The sequence below is a fragment of the Danio aesculapii genome, chromosome 7, assembly GCF_903798145.1.
Source record: "Danio aesculapii chromosome 7, fDanAes4.1, whole genome shotgun sequence".
Classification (NCBI taxonomy): Eukaryota; Metazoa; Chordata; class Actinopteri; order Cypriniformes; family Danionidae; genus Danio; species Danio aesculapii.
Window position 1 is genome coordinate 25863022 of NC_079441.1, and position 15028 is coordinate 25878049.

At 37.6% G+C, this 15028-nt stretch overlaps 1 protein-coding gene across 12 annotated transcripts in view; it reads left to right on the forward strand.

The window, feature by feature from the left end:
• The window catches only part of sox6 (SRY-box transcription factor 6), a 199845-nt gene that overhangs the window by 163474 nt on the left and 21343 nt on the right, over positions 1-15028 (forward strand). For all 12 annotated transcript variants that reach the window (XM_056461452.1, XM_056461449.1, XM_056461456.1 and 9 more), the window contains 3 exons: positions 4711-4860; positions 7066-7243; positions 9691-9878. In XM_056461452.1, coding sequence (XP_056317427.1) covers positions 4711-4860; positions 7066-7243; positions 9691-9878 — 516 coding nt within the window. The remainder of the gene's footprint in view (positions 1-4710; positions 4861-7065; positions 7244-9690; positions 9879-15028) is intronic.

Consider the following 15028-nt stretch of genomic DNA (forward strand, 5'->3'; position numbering starts at 1 on the left):
CTCTCATTTAACCTCTTCAGTCTCCAGAGAGGTTGCTTTTAATTATCAGAGGCTAACCGGCTGACCTTGGGCCGGACCCCACTCATTTCCGAATCCACGGACTGTGAGATGGACTTGGCTCATGTGTGCGAGAGAGATATTAGCCAGGCCGCGTGTGTCGCGCAAAGTGTGAGGACCGCAGGCGAGCGAATTGAAAAGCCCCATTTCCCGAGCCCCTCTCTCTCTAACTAAGCTGTATAGCAGCGAGTCATTTAATGCTCAAGTGGACAAAGGTATTACCTGAGTCACTGGGGTGGATCAGGCCTTTTCTCTGCAGGCCTTTCTGAAGCCACATGCTGAGAGCAGCTCAACATCTCTGCTTCTCTTTTTCTTCAGCTCTCTTTCGGCATCTCTCTTTCTCTCCAGCTCCGCTAGTGTTCTGTCCCCATCGGCTCCCATTTCCTCAGAGCCAGCAGCTTCAGTACACACTGTAATAGCTCTCCACTGCGTGAGATTGCTGCTTATACACCACTTTGTATGTCTGTTGGTGTTAGCGCACACGTGTTTGTGTGTGTGTTGAGGTGTACCGGTTGAGGCAAGGTTCATCTTTTGTTCCTCTTTTAAAGTGTTTAGACCAATAGTCAAAGTGATAGAAGTTGATGTCAAATGATTCATTATAGATTGTGTCACTGTAATAAGTGGTAATCTGCAGTTGTTATTCTAAAAAGGGATTACTAAGTACTTTGACTAAGTAAGTTGTTTTGCTAGTATGATTTCACTGATTAATTGATACATATATTTATACAAAGATGCTACCATGCTTCTTCAGTGTAATTATATTATATTATATTATATTATATTATATTATATTATATTATATTATATTATATTATATTATATTATATTATATTATATTATATTATATTATATTATATTATATTATATTTAGCAGTAAATGCTTCCAAAAGTGTATCCATTTTAGATTCCCTAACAATTTTGGCAAATATTTTTTGATTAAAAGGCTCACCTTTTGTTCCTCTTCTGAAGTGTAGAGACCAATAGTCAAAGTGATGGAATTTGTAAAATATAATAGGGTTCATTATAGATTGTGCCACTGTAATAAATGGTCATCTGCAGTTTAGGGATTATAAACTAATTTGACCCATAAAAAGTTGTTTTGTTTGTATGAATTAATCGATTAAAAGATAAATATTTTTGTACAAATTTGTTCAATAATGCTACCATTTTTCTTCAGTATAATAATAATAATAATCATTTGTTTTATTGAATTATATGGGCATCTGAATGTCATATAAATATTATTTATATATTATTCATTAATTTTCTTTTCAGCTTAGTCCCTTTATTTCTCTGGGGTCGCCACAGCAGAATGAACCGCCAACTTATCCAACATATGTTTTACGCAGCGGATGCCCTTTCAGCTGCAACCCATCACTAGAAAAAATTATATTATATTATATTATATTATATTATATTATATTATATTATATTATATTATATTATATTATATTATATTATATTATATTATATTATATTATATTATATTATATTATATTATATTTGGCACTAAATGCTTACAAAAGTCTATCCATTTTAGATTCCCTAACAATTTTAGCAAATATTTTTATAATAATAGTCTTTCTTATGAGTCCTACAACAGATGATATTGCCCAAATATACATCAAATCTCATTTAGAGTCAAAATCATTATATTATATGACAAATTAGAATATGTAAATTACTGTAAAGAAAACATTTCTTCAAAATATGATCTTTCACTCGCCATTGGAAATAGCTGAAGCTTTATTATTAGACTTAAAATAACAAACACTGTTAACTCAGACTGAGTGAAGATGATGATGGAATCGACACCACTCAGCCTTTTTTTATTTTTCATTCTGTGGGGCAGGGGGCATGAAGCCAGCTTGTCCCGGCTGCCCCGTTTCCCTGTTCGGCCATTGACTTTCAGCATGACCCTCATTAGCGTTGGCCCTGTCTACTGCGGAGACCCTGCAGTATGTCTGGAGGAGAAGCAGAAGAGCCCAATGGAGCCTTGCATTACATGCCCTTCAGACAGACGACCACATGTGTCCTCACACCACATCAGCACTCTCTCTCCTTTTGTCCATTTTCACACCTTTCAGCATCAAAACACACAGCCTTAATACACAAGTCACATTGCCCTTGAAAATACGATGCCAGCTACACGTCACACCTTTCTGTTAACCGTATTTATTGTTCTTTACTCCCAAACCTGTGGCTTTGACCTAATCATCAGGCCTCACAAAAGCCGGTCTGACTGGCTCTAATTTGAAGCAAAAGCCAATTACGCTCTTTTTCCGGAACAATAAAGTTCTCCCCGCGCAAGGTCAGAGTCCACATCAGTAGTGCTTTTAACAAACATCTGTCCAGCAGACTGGGCACGAAAATACAAGTACATTCACTTACTACCTATAGGGAAAAAAAGAATAGTGATTGTTGTTGTTGTTTTTTTAACATCGCAGGACAAAGGCTGTCTGTTTACCAGGCTGGCGAGCTGCACTATCACTGTGTGAACCTAATCAGCCTGCCATTTCCGCTGTCCGTGTGCCGCCGCTTGCCCCAGGTCTCCCGCTGAAGAATGACCCTTTTGTGCCGCACTAATGTGCAAGCGTTTAACTTTGGTACTGGAGAGCATTTTAGTGTTTATATCTCCTGATACATGTAGACACAAAGCGCTTTGTCCAGGCTCAGGTTTTTTAGTGTGAGTGGCTGAGGTGGAGCAGGCCACTAATGCCGGTGCCACTTTTTCCATTTCAGACAAATGCAGTCCTTATGTAGCCCAGTAAGGAAAGGAAATGAGAGCAGAGAGAGGGCAAGCACGCTTGGGTACATATGCCTTAAAAAAAAAAAAGCCCTCTATGCTTTTTTTGGGTTAAAAATACAACGACTGTGGCTGTAAAAACAAATGGATAATAGCACTGGGACGCTATTTTTAGGGGAGACTGGAGATTTTGGCATTAATGTTGGCATTGTAGTTTTGGGCTTGGCTTGTGTGGATTAAATCATAAAGTGTAAAAAAATATAGTGCAACTTGATCTGAGTGTGATTCAGTGAGGGGACTTTTTTACTAAGGCATGATGTTTTATTACAGAAATGCTTATAAATGAATGTTCAATGCATTTATCGTCTTTAAAGTTTGATTTTGTTAAATATACAGTTGAAGTCAGAATTATTAGCCCCCCTAAATTATTATCTGTTTATTTTTTTCCCCAATTTCTGTTTAACGGAGAGATTCTTCAACACATTTCTACACATAATAGTTTTAATAACTCATTTCTAATAACTGATTTATTTTATCTTTGCCATGATGACAGTAAATAATATTTGACTAGATATTTTTCAAGATACTTCTTTACAGCTTAAAGTGACATTTAAAGGTTTAACTAGGTTAATTAGGTTAACTAGGCGGGTTAGGGTAATTAGGCAAGTTATTCTATAACGATGGTCTGTTTTGTAGACAATCGAAAAAAAATAAGCTTAAAGGGGCTAATAATTTTGACCTTAAAATTATTTTTTTAAAATTAAAAACTGCTTTTATTCTAGCCGAAATAAAACAAATAAGACTTTCTCCAGAAGAAAAAATATTATAAGACATACTGTGAAAATTTCCTTGCTCTGTTAAACATCATTTGAGAAATATTTAAAAAAAGAAAACATATCCCACTTATTTAATTTTTTTGACAATAATGTGATCTCTTTTCCTTCCTTGTAAAAGACAAAAGACAATATACAGTAAGCATTTACATGCTCGGAAATCAATATTTGCCTGAGGGAAGACAGACGTGCATACATTTGTCTTCTCGCTAGAGAGCTGAGATGAATGTGATTGTTTAAAGCGTCTGTGAATAATACACCGCGCTAAAACAAATGTCGATACGTGATGTTGAACAATCTGACATTCTAACCAAGGATTTTGTGTTTCATAAATCCTTTGAATTAACACTTTTTTACATTGCCTTTTTCTATCATCTGCTTAATGAATGGATATTTGAGCTGTGTTGAAGTATAATCATTCTAAATGGGTTATGACAGACAGTCTTAGAACTGAAATGTAAACCTTTCTTGCACACTTTCTCTGATAAGTGATTGACACAAACTGTAGCACTTCAGCATGCTGGATGTGTGTACTGCTGGAAGGTTGCTCATGTTAGCAAGCATATTGAATATGAGCCAGACAAAATAAGCAGAAGAACACAAATTCTCTTTGTCAGGCTTAATGAATGTCTTTAAAGGACACGTAATAGAAACTCGACTACCTTGAGTTTGCGTAAGTTTAAGAGATCGTGCCCTGCACTGTCGAAAGGGGGAAGTTCAGGTGTCTGCGCTGCGAATCGCAAAGGCGCCAATCAAAGTCAAAGAGGCTTACTAGAGGGAGCGAAGGGAAGGAAATCAGATCTTAGAAGCAGTCTGCAAATTTTGTGTGATGAGTGGAAAGACGAGTGGCTCCAAGTCTCTTGTATGCGTGCCATTGCTGTGTGGTTTTTTTGGGGCTGCTGTCTCTCCCTGGATCCAGGCTTTGATATACAGTTAGACCTTTGATGGAGCTTCTACGCCGGGATGGAAAGGGAAAAAGAAATGCAAGGGAGAGAAAGAAAAGAGAGAATAAAGGCTTTGAATGGTGTCTGGCTTGAGATGTTAACGCCTTGTGGGTTGTCTCCCTCCTTGCAGCAACTCTACGCCGCCCAGCTGGCCAGCATGCAGGTCTCTCCAGGAGCCAAGATGCCTCCGCTGCCCCAGCCCCCCAATTCTACTGGGCAGATCTCCCCGTCTGGCTTGAAGAACGAGAAGAGGTCCTCAACCCCCCTGGCTCAAGTCAAGGTACAGTCCCTGCCTGGAGTGGTGCTTGACCCAGTCTTCTCCACTTCCTCCTTCGCTAAATCAGCTGTGGTAGGTAGAGCAGCGAGCGCCGGTTCTCCTCTCGCTCTGAGCCCATCAATCTGGGCTGCTTTTACAAGGCACCCGCTCTCTCAAGCAGAACTCTGTGGACAGGGTTGCTATGGCTTTCCCTCCTCCCGGAGTGCAATTTTTGGATCACTCGGTTTCTCATGACAGAGACTGGCCCGCGTTTTCCTGCGTGTTACTGTTACATTTAACTTGGACAGAACAAAGCTAATGACATCAGAGGCATATCATCCGAATATATATTGATGAGGCAACATTGATGTGATGAGTTGTCTTTTGTTTCTCTTTAAATATCAACAGTCGGGTGCTTGCAGAATATAGTGAGCTTTTTTTTTGCTGACACAGATCATCGTTTAGCTTTTTTTTTAGCCCTGTGGCTGTAACCTAAAACACTCACACATTTGGAAATGTTTAGTTTAATATCACAATAGAATGGGGGTAAATCATTGAGCCCAACAGTAGTGTGTGCGTAGCGCCCGTAATCCTTCTCAGTCGCTCAGCTAAGCTTCTCCTCCGGGGCTTTTGGAGCTCTGCCCTTAGAGAGAGCGGCCACATATCAACATCTCAGAGCATACGGTAAGATCATCGACGGCAATGCTGAGCCAGAAATCAGAGTCAGATGGGCATTTTCAGACACTCTACGCTTACTGTATACTTAAAAATAAAGGTTCCAAATGGGTGCAGTGATAGGCTTCCACAGGGAACCGGTCAGTGAAGAACATTTTAAAAATCTTATGAATCTTTAATGGATTAAAAAGGTTCCATGGGTGCCATCGATGCCAATAAAGACCCTTTATTTTTTAGACGGTACTTTAGTTTGTTTAACAAACATGTGTTGAATCTTAGTATTGATCAAAGATGTTGCATGGTTTTTGCCCCGTTAACTCCATATGTAGAGATGCTGTGCTTAATTAGCTAGCAATCTGTTTGTTTGTCTAGTTGAAGCGTAATTGAACGACAAACTGTTATTGGCAGTCAGATTTGTAAAGAGCTGGGGGCAGTCTCTGTATGTGGCCCATCTGTTTGGACAGTACAACACTGCCAGTGAATTCGTTTCCTAGCCTACACAAAATGCAGTATGCACTTTTTAAGTTGATCTGGACTGATGATGCTGTTTTGACACAAATTATTTATATATTGTGTATTATGCTCATAATTAAGCATATCCTACTCAATAGTTTGAGGTCAATAACTTTATTTATAAATTTATTTATTATTTTCGACTTTTTATTTTAAAAAAGTGTGCATTAAGTTGAACAAAAATGACAGTAGACTACAATAGACAGCAGACATTGAAACCCTAGTATAGGGAATGTTTAAAATTAGCTAGGTTTGAAATATTTTACAGACATCTTAACACACCCCACCCTACTGTAAGCATTGTTTCGATGAATATGTAAATATATGCTGCACACTTTCCTCTCAACAACAAAATAAACCAACAATAAACACAACAGCAGTTGAGAGAACATCTATTTATAATTATAAATATTTATACAATGCATTTTACTTACAGAATTAAACATTAAAATGGTTTCACGTTTAACTACTATTACAACTTTATTTTCCACTCTAAAACAGCTCTCCATTTCATTCTTCACTCCTACAGTATGAACAAGTAAGATGCAATACACATCTGTCAAAACAGCATTATTAATCCAATCACCTAGCATGTGTTAATCCTTAAACTTACTGTGATGCAACCACATCGTTCTCTTCATAAGGAGCACATTTGGTCACCACTAAGATTCACACATCTCTTTATTGCAATACATTCAGCCACAACATCAACAAGCTCTCTGGCCTGCATGCGTTTGTTAGAAACAGGATGTATAAGCTGTTAAGTGTTTCTCTCGGGCTGGAGAGCAGGTGAGAAGATAAAGATGTGTGCTCAGACAGAGTGGGTTTTAATTAGCCTGAACAAAGCCTGGCCCTCACCGCACCGAGGAGCTCCAGCATGGCACCGAGCCTGGCTATGAATGCAGAACCCATGTCTTGGAGGAGTCGGACTAATTAGTCTACAGTAATAGCCTCTGGTGCATTGTCTTTTATGTAAGGTGGAAAGCATCTCTCTATTGGGCGTCCCTGTTTTAACAGAAGCTTTGTGTCTTTTATGTGCAGGAGGAGGGAACGCAGCCTCTCAACCTCTCCGCCCGGCCTAAAACAGCTGAGCCCATCAAATCCCCAACATCCCCAACACAGAGCCTCTTCCCAGGCAGCAAGAGCAGCCCCAACAGCCTGTCCAAGAGCGGAGACATACCCAGTCCCATTGGAGGATTGGGACGTGGCTCGTCTTTGGGTAAAACTTTACTTCGGATCTGCTCATATCATGAAATCTCATAAAGTAATTGGTGGCTCAATGGTTGCTCAATGTGGCTCAATGGTTACGGCAAGAATGTTGCTAGTTCGAATCCTAGCTGGGCCAGTTGGCATTTTTGTGTAGAGTTTGCATGTTTCCCCTTGTGTTTGTGTTGGTTTCCTCCGGGTGCTCCAGTTTCCTCCACAGTCCAAAGATATGCAGTATAAGTGAATTCAATAAACTAAATTGGCCATAGTGTATGACTGCAAATGAGTGTATATGCGTGTTTCCCAGTACTGGGTTGCAGCTGGAAGGGCATCCACTGCGTAAAACTTATGCCAGAATTGTTGCTGGTTCAGTCCGTTGCAACAAACTCTAAACAATCTCAGCTGAGATACAAGCTCTCAAGTTATTTACTTTATTCAATTAATAAAACCATATTTATCCTATTTATCTATCAAAATATTTAGTTTTATTCAATTTATTTGAGACCCTGCTAGTTTGATGTAGTTAAGACTACATAATGATGTTGCTTTCAAAGCTTCCAAATATTTATATGTATTTAATATATTTTTTATTTCAGATTATTTAAACTATTAATGAAAAAAGACTTTGCACAGCCATGCTACAAATAAATAATAATAAAAATATGATACTGTTTATATAAATTCTGTTTATAAGAATATATAATTATTATTTGATATATTAACTGCTTAAAGTAAATTACATAATGTTGTATTTTAATTAATATTTGTTGTAATATTTAAACAAACAAATTATATCAAAGTCCCTTTAAGGCACAGGTGTCAAACGCAGTTCCTGGAGGGCCGCAGCTCTGCAAAGTTTAGCTTTAACTCTAAATAAACACACCTGATCAAACTAATGAAGTCCTTCAGGCTTGTTTAAAACCTTTAGGTAAGTGTGTTTAATTAGGGTTGGAGCTAAACTGTACAGAGCTGCGGCCCTCCAGGAACTGGATTTGACACCTGTGCTTTAAGGCAAGTCATTTCACTTGGTGGCAATCTTTGAAACGCCTCTCGGACAGTGTGCTCGGGCATTTTGTCTGAATGGGGAAACATTAAATTCTCCAAATCTGTTTGCTAAGCTTACAATTACATAACATATTTAGAATTCCCAATAAAATTAAACAAAAACTCAACATCTCAAAAGTTTAGTTTCTAAACATTCGAATCAAATGAAATCGTCATGTGCATGCGCACTCAAAGAACGAGATCACGTCACCAACCTTATCTGCCACCATGTTACAGATAATCATCCTCTGAATAATGCTTCATCAGATCGTGCTCATATTCAGAAGTAATTCACCACTTGGTCTAAGGGACGAATCTTCTTCAGAAATGATAGAGACTCTTTGTTTACAAGCTTGTGGTGTTTGAGTAGTTGCTGTCATGTGATGTGCGTTTGACAGGACGAACTGTACCTCACGTTCGTTTCATACAGATTACAAAACCAAAAATCTTTTGTTTTCAAGAGTAGCTTATTACATTTAAAAGTAAAGATTTTTTTACTTTATGTGGATATATTTCTTATGTCTGTGAAGCAAGTATTCGTATGAGATTCCAGCTTGTTTGTTGACTACAAAATCGTAAAAAGCTTCTGTCTGGTCCGAGCTTCTCCCCCAGAGAAACGTGTCTATAACGATCGCTGATTGGCTCCTATATTAGTAGGTGGGGATTCATTCGCCATATTGACCGTTACATATTTCTCCATTGAAAACTATATGGGTAACATGTCTTGTGTATTCTGTAGTCTTTGGTTATATTAATAACATTTATTTAAAAATAAACAACCAAGCAGAGTGTTTTTAGTTTACTAATTTAGCTTTTCTGTGGATATACAAACTATACATGAGACTGTATATTCATGAATAAATTCCTCTGAGCTGAGAGGCTAATTGTATATTTCTGATCCTCTGTAGTGTGGAATCAGAGAGTGAACTTGACACATTCCCAACTCATAATCTCTTTTAGACCCTGCCATTTTGACGCAATAAAGAGCAACGGATGCTGTTCCTATATATTTGTTTTCAAAGCTCTTAGTTCATCTCTCATATTAAGATAATTTTTTTTTATTGGAAGCTGCTACTAACAGTTACTAAAAACAGTCTTTCATTAAAACGATGCTGTGTTGTTGAGCAGCGCTTGTTTCCCTCCTCCTCTTGGAGTTGAGCTTTGAACACAGGCTTGGTGTTTGTTTTTCTACTATTTCCGAGATTTAACTGCCATCCCGCCTCACCTCGCTTTGATCCACTAATTACAGAAAGGCGACACACACTGAGATTTGCTCCCTTAGTTTCCTGCTCCCCCACACACATGCAGTCGGCCACACTTACAGTGCACACATGCAAACTGTACTCACAGGACCTCCTACTGTATACCATGTTTCACAATACGGCCCTCAGGATATATGTGCGTTTGTCTCTGCAGACATCCTGTCCAGCCTGAACTCGACGGCGCTGTTTGGAGATCAGGACGCAGTGATGAAGGCCATCCAGGAGGCGAGGAAGATGAGGGAGCAGATTCAGAGAGAGCAGCTTCAGCATCATCAGCAGGGAATGGAGGTCAAGCTGTCTGCCCTCACCAGCATGGGCTTGAACAACTGCAGGACTGAGAAGGTGAGGGTGGTTGACAACAGCGAACAGTGCTGAGATACTGCTGGGATTTTGTATTAAGTCAGACTGCCAATGTCAAGTGCCTGAATTGAAGTAACTTCAATTATTTAGTTGATATGAAGCAATGTTGTGTAAAAAATTATCATTTTAAAAACTTGTAAATATCTAGCGATTTAATTAGAGTAGCTTATTTTTGTATGTTATATTTTTAGCAGTTGGAATGATTATAGAAGAGACAAGTTTTATATATTTATAAAACTGAGCCAAAAATCATATTTAAACTACAATCAGTAGCAATCCTTTTATTTTTCAAACAAACTGAATTATAGTACTGCGGTGGAAGCTCTTTTAGTGGGAGCTTTCTTTCTTTCTTTCTTTCTTTCATTCTTTCTTTCTTTCTTTCTTTCTTTCTTTCAAACTGGCCTACATATACATGTATGACAACATATGAAATATTCCTCTCTCCCCTTGAAAGGTTTAATTTAAATTATTTAAATGTTCATCAATCAATCAATCAACCAATCGATTGAAAAATCAATCAATCAATCAATCAACGAATCAATCAATCAATCAACGAATCAATCAATTAATCAATAAGTCAGTGGACTTGTCACTCAATCAATCAATCAATCAATACAAATAAAATAAAATTTAATAAATGAAACAAAAAAACAATAAAATGAAATAAATTAATCAAATATATATAAATATATATACACTACCGGTCAAAAGTTTAGGGTCAGTTGTTTTTAAGAAAATTATTCTGTTTATCAAGGAAGCATTTATTAAATATATATAAAAAATTTTAAATTGTTAAATATTTATAAAAATTTTAAAAAATGGCTTTCTTATTGTATACAGTTTCAAATGAAATTATTACTCCAGTCATTATTGCTTTTATTACTGTTACCATTGATAATAATAATATTATTAATAATAATAATAATAATAATAATAATAGTAGTAATAATAATAATAATAATAATAATAATAATAATAATAATAATAATAATAATAATAATAATAAATAGTAATAATAATAATAATAATAATAATAATAATAATAATAATAATAATAATAATAATAAAATTAGTGTGATTTCTGAAGGTTCATGTAACTCTGAAGACTAATGTAATGAAGCAGAAAAATCATCTTTAATAATCCCTGGAATAAATTATTAAATTAAATGATCAAATTAATTTTTACTGTATTTTTGATTGAATAAATGCAGCCTTGGTGAGCAGGATTAGCTTATTTTAAAACATCTAAAAATCCTACTCACCCCAAACTTTTGACCGGTAGTGTGTGTGTGTACATATATCATATATATATATATATATATATATATATACATGACAAAAGATGTATGTTTATTTTATTGTCATATCAGAACAAACACAAAACAACTCTGACTTGCAAGTCAAAGGTAATGAGATTATTTCAAAAGCCAATTTAATTCATGCAATTTGTAATCGATACCAGATTCCACTGCACAAGAAATATACCCAACACAACGAACCTTGTTCTTGCCCCATTCGCCTGAGGGCACAACAACAGCCAGAGCTCAAGGACTTGAGCCCACAGTGTTTTTTCAGATATGATCTTTAAAACCAATCAAGGTCTTTGAAGCACGTCCAGAGGAAGGCCTTTGATTGACATTGGCAGGGTAGATGGTGGATCAGTATGTGTGTGTGCATGTTTGTGTGTGTGCACATTTGTGAGCAAGCAGGACCATCGCGGTCCTCTGGTGCCTGGCCTGTGCGGGTTCAAACTGTGATGTCTCTGCCCAATTAAAGCATACAGGCAGCCCTCTTCAGCCCCTGGTGTGGGACAGGCCCACTTTGTACCGGGAGCAAGCATTCTCTCAGGGATTCCTTTTAAAAATATCTTCAATCAATGAGTCAATCAAGGAGCAGAAAAACAGACACCACTACCATCTGATTGATGCCATATTGCCAGTTGGCTGCGAGACGCAGGCAGGAATTGGGAGTGAAGGCTCATTAATTTTTCAGCACCTGATTACTTTCAACCGGCATCTTAAAGTAGGTCAATGTATATGTAAAAAAGTAGAGGGACTATTTTTCAATCAACTTCGAAGTCAGGGCAAAAGACATGTGCCCCGATGTGGGTGGCATTGGAGGAAACTCAAAACCCCATGCATGTCCTCGAAAATGGCCGAAATCACCAAATTCTCAGCCGTTTTCATATTATTGCTGCTTCTCACAGCAATTTACAATACCTCTTTACTGCTTGAAAAGGCATTGTGGAAGTCATAATCCTGTTTTCTCAAACACAATGCCCAACTCTAAGCCATTATAAACGGAGATATCACCTAAGCCAGTGCATTACGCGCCATTCTTTTGAGATTTCGCACTTTTTGTTGGTGTTCTTTAGAGGTGGATGCGGTATGTGAACATGCAGCCATCACCTGTGGCAGTGTGCCTCCCTCCCTTTTTCCCTATTCTGCCGTCACCAGCCTCAACTCATCCTTTCCTTCCCTCTTTACCTCCCAAAATCGCTCTGGGGTGAGCTCATGGTCAGCCAAACTGCAGAATATGCCGCTACATGACATGAATGTTGCTCTGACAATGGTTGAAAAGGCACGTTTGTCAACAGGCTGCACACACCTACAGCTGCATTGTTCTTAGCAGGCCAAGCTTAACAGATTTTTTTTTTCTCATAGTCTTTTTGTCTGGCTTAGGGTTTTGTCTTCGCACGCGGTAAGGCCCTGCCTTTTCACATCGTTATTTGGCCATCTCAGCTTAGGCGAGCTTTATGCGTTTTTCTAAGTGGGGAGAAAATCAGTCTGGAGGCATCCTGTTTCTCTCCCAGCCTGAAAAAAACCCCATCACATTAAGCTCGTGGCTAAATGTGTTTTTCTTAAAGGACTTTGATGTAAGGGCAAGGTAATTCTAAGCAGCCAGCGGTGCAGAGAAAAGGGGCAGAAGGAGGTAACGACAAATAATAATTAGTTGCTCTATCAGTTTGAAAATATGACCGGTATGTTTGGGTTATCATTGTTGCTATAGGTTACAGAGCACATCACAAAGACTCCCTGGTTTTTTGAAGTATCGTTTGCAAAGACTTTCTCTTTCTTTCTCTAATTCATACTTAGTTTTCAGCTGCTTCCATATCTGAGAATGTAAGGTTATGACCTTAAAATGCAATGGAAGAAAATGGCAGGCCTCTTTTGTACCGTGGCCTTGCTCAGAAGCCCGTCTGCATCTGATGATATCATAAAGGCAGCTCCACCTCAGTGTGTTGCTAAGCTAAACAGACGTATTGATGTCACAAACAACCAGAGGCCAAACAGAAGCTGTATTTTCCTTTTCATATGTTCCATATGTCTCTGAAGTCTCAAACGAATGGAAGGGAGCTCATTCAAATGCAGACGTCAAGTATGAGTAATAGTGATTTTTTTTTTTTCTATGTTACTAATATGGCTGGGCGGGTTTGTCTAAAATTAAAATCTCGATTAATTAAACATTTTACCTCAATTATGATTAATGAACGATTATTTTATTTGTGTATATATATATATATATATATATATATATATATATATATATATATATATATATATATATATATATATATATATATATATATATATATAAATAAATATATATATATTCACCAATTCAAATGAGTAGCGGCTTGGACCCGGAAACAGTATTCCATACGTCACCCATAGGTCATGACTTAACAAGCAGATAGTTCACTGACAAGTCTTTTATAGTAAATATCCTCACATATTACAAGTCAGAGATTTTTCAATGAAGTGTGCATCGATTGATTTTAAAATAATTGAAGAAAACACACCATCTATGCTACCTTAATGTACAAGAAGTTAAAACTTGCTCATTCAGAGGCAGGAACCAGCGGATGTGCAACAACTTAATCATAAGGTAAAACACAAAACAAAAGTTTTCATCTGTAGCTCCTCCACGGGACTCCACACTTGTAAACACTCACTCCAACGAAGGGCTCTCTCCTGCCCCGCGGCTCTCCATGCCACGCACACTTGTCAACACTATCAAACTGACCAATCACAGAGCTTGCGCTACATGTCGTCGCATCATGTAGGTAAATTTTTGGGAGGTGCATGAGTATGCGACTGTGCTCAGTCTGCGCCGGATATGCGTGCTCTCAATGCAGAAGTATACTGTAAATCAGCCTTAACAGAGCGGGGTCACATGACATCAACATAGGAAAATTAGATCGATTATAGGTTCTGAATGTCGATTTTGATTACTTTTCGATTAATCACCCAACCAGTTACTAGTGCTTTATTAAAATTTTAATCCAGTAAATTGCATGGTATTCTAATTAAGTGAATCTGGTAAATCAAAATCAATCCCATATATTGATATTTGCCAAAAAAAGCTAGAATGCATTTTTGCATTTAGTCTGAATTCTGCATAGTATTTAATTATTTATTTATAGTTATATTGTGTACTTTTCCTGTACTGTGTGTCAGCTGGAAGGGCATCCACTGCGTAAAACATATGCTGGATAAGTTCATTCCGCTGTGGCGACCCCTGATTTATAAAGGGACTAAGCCAAAGGAAAATGAATGAATGAAAATTCTGTGTACATGAGCAGACTGACATCTTGTCATTATTTCTTCCATTACCTTTTTAAAAATGCAAAACCTCACAAACTTACATTCTCTAGAGCTTCATTCTCATCATGTGCAGTTAAAATGAATAATTTTATAGTATTGTTTTTTTAATCATGATTATTTTAAATTTACAGTCTCATCTTTTATATCATCCTAGAATATTTCACTGTTACAAAGATAAGGCCCCAGCGATGCCCTCTAGCCATATGTTTCTGGGGGGACACTTTACATGTCATGGGAAGAGCTACTACAGCCATGTACAAAACGGTAATGAAGCGCCCGCTGTATATCACCCAGCGCTGCCAGCAGTCAGACAGTTGGCCCGTGCCTGCTGCTTGTGCCTGACGGACGAAAAAAAGCCTCTAAGTGTTCCAGATAAAAGCTTTCACTTTGGTCAGTTTCAGAATATTAATATTTCAGCACATCGCCTCACCTGACATAAATACTGAACGCCCTTTAATAACTGCCGTCCAGTCTGCTGTTTGGAAGTTTATCATGGTGAAAGCTTACGTGGAAGATTCTGGAGAG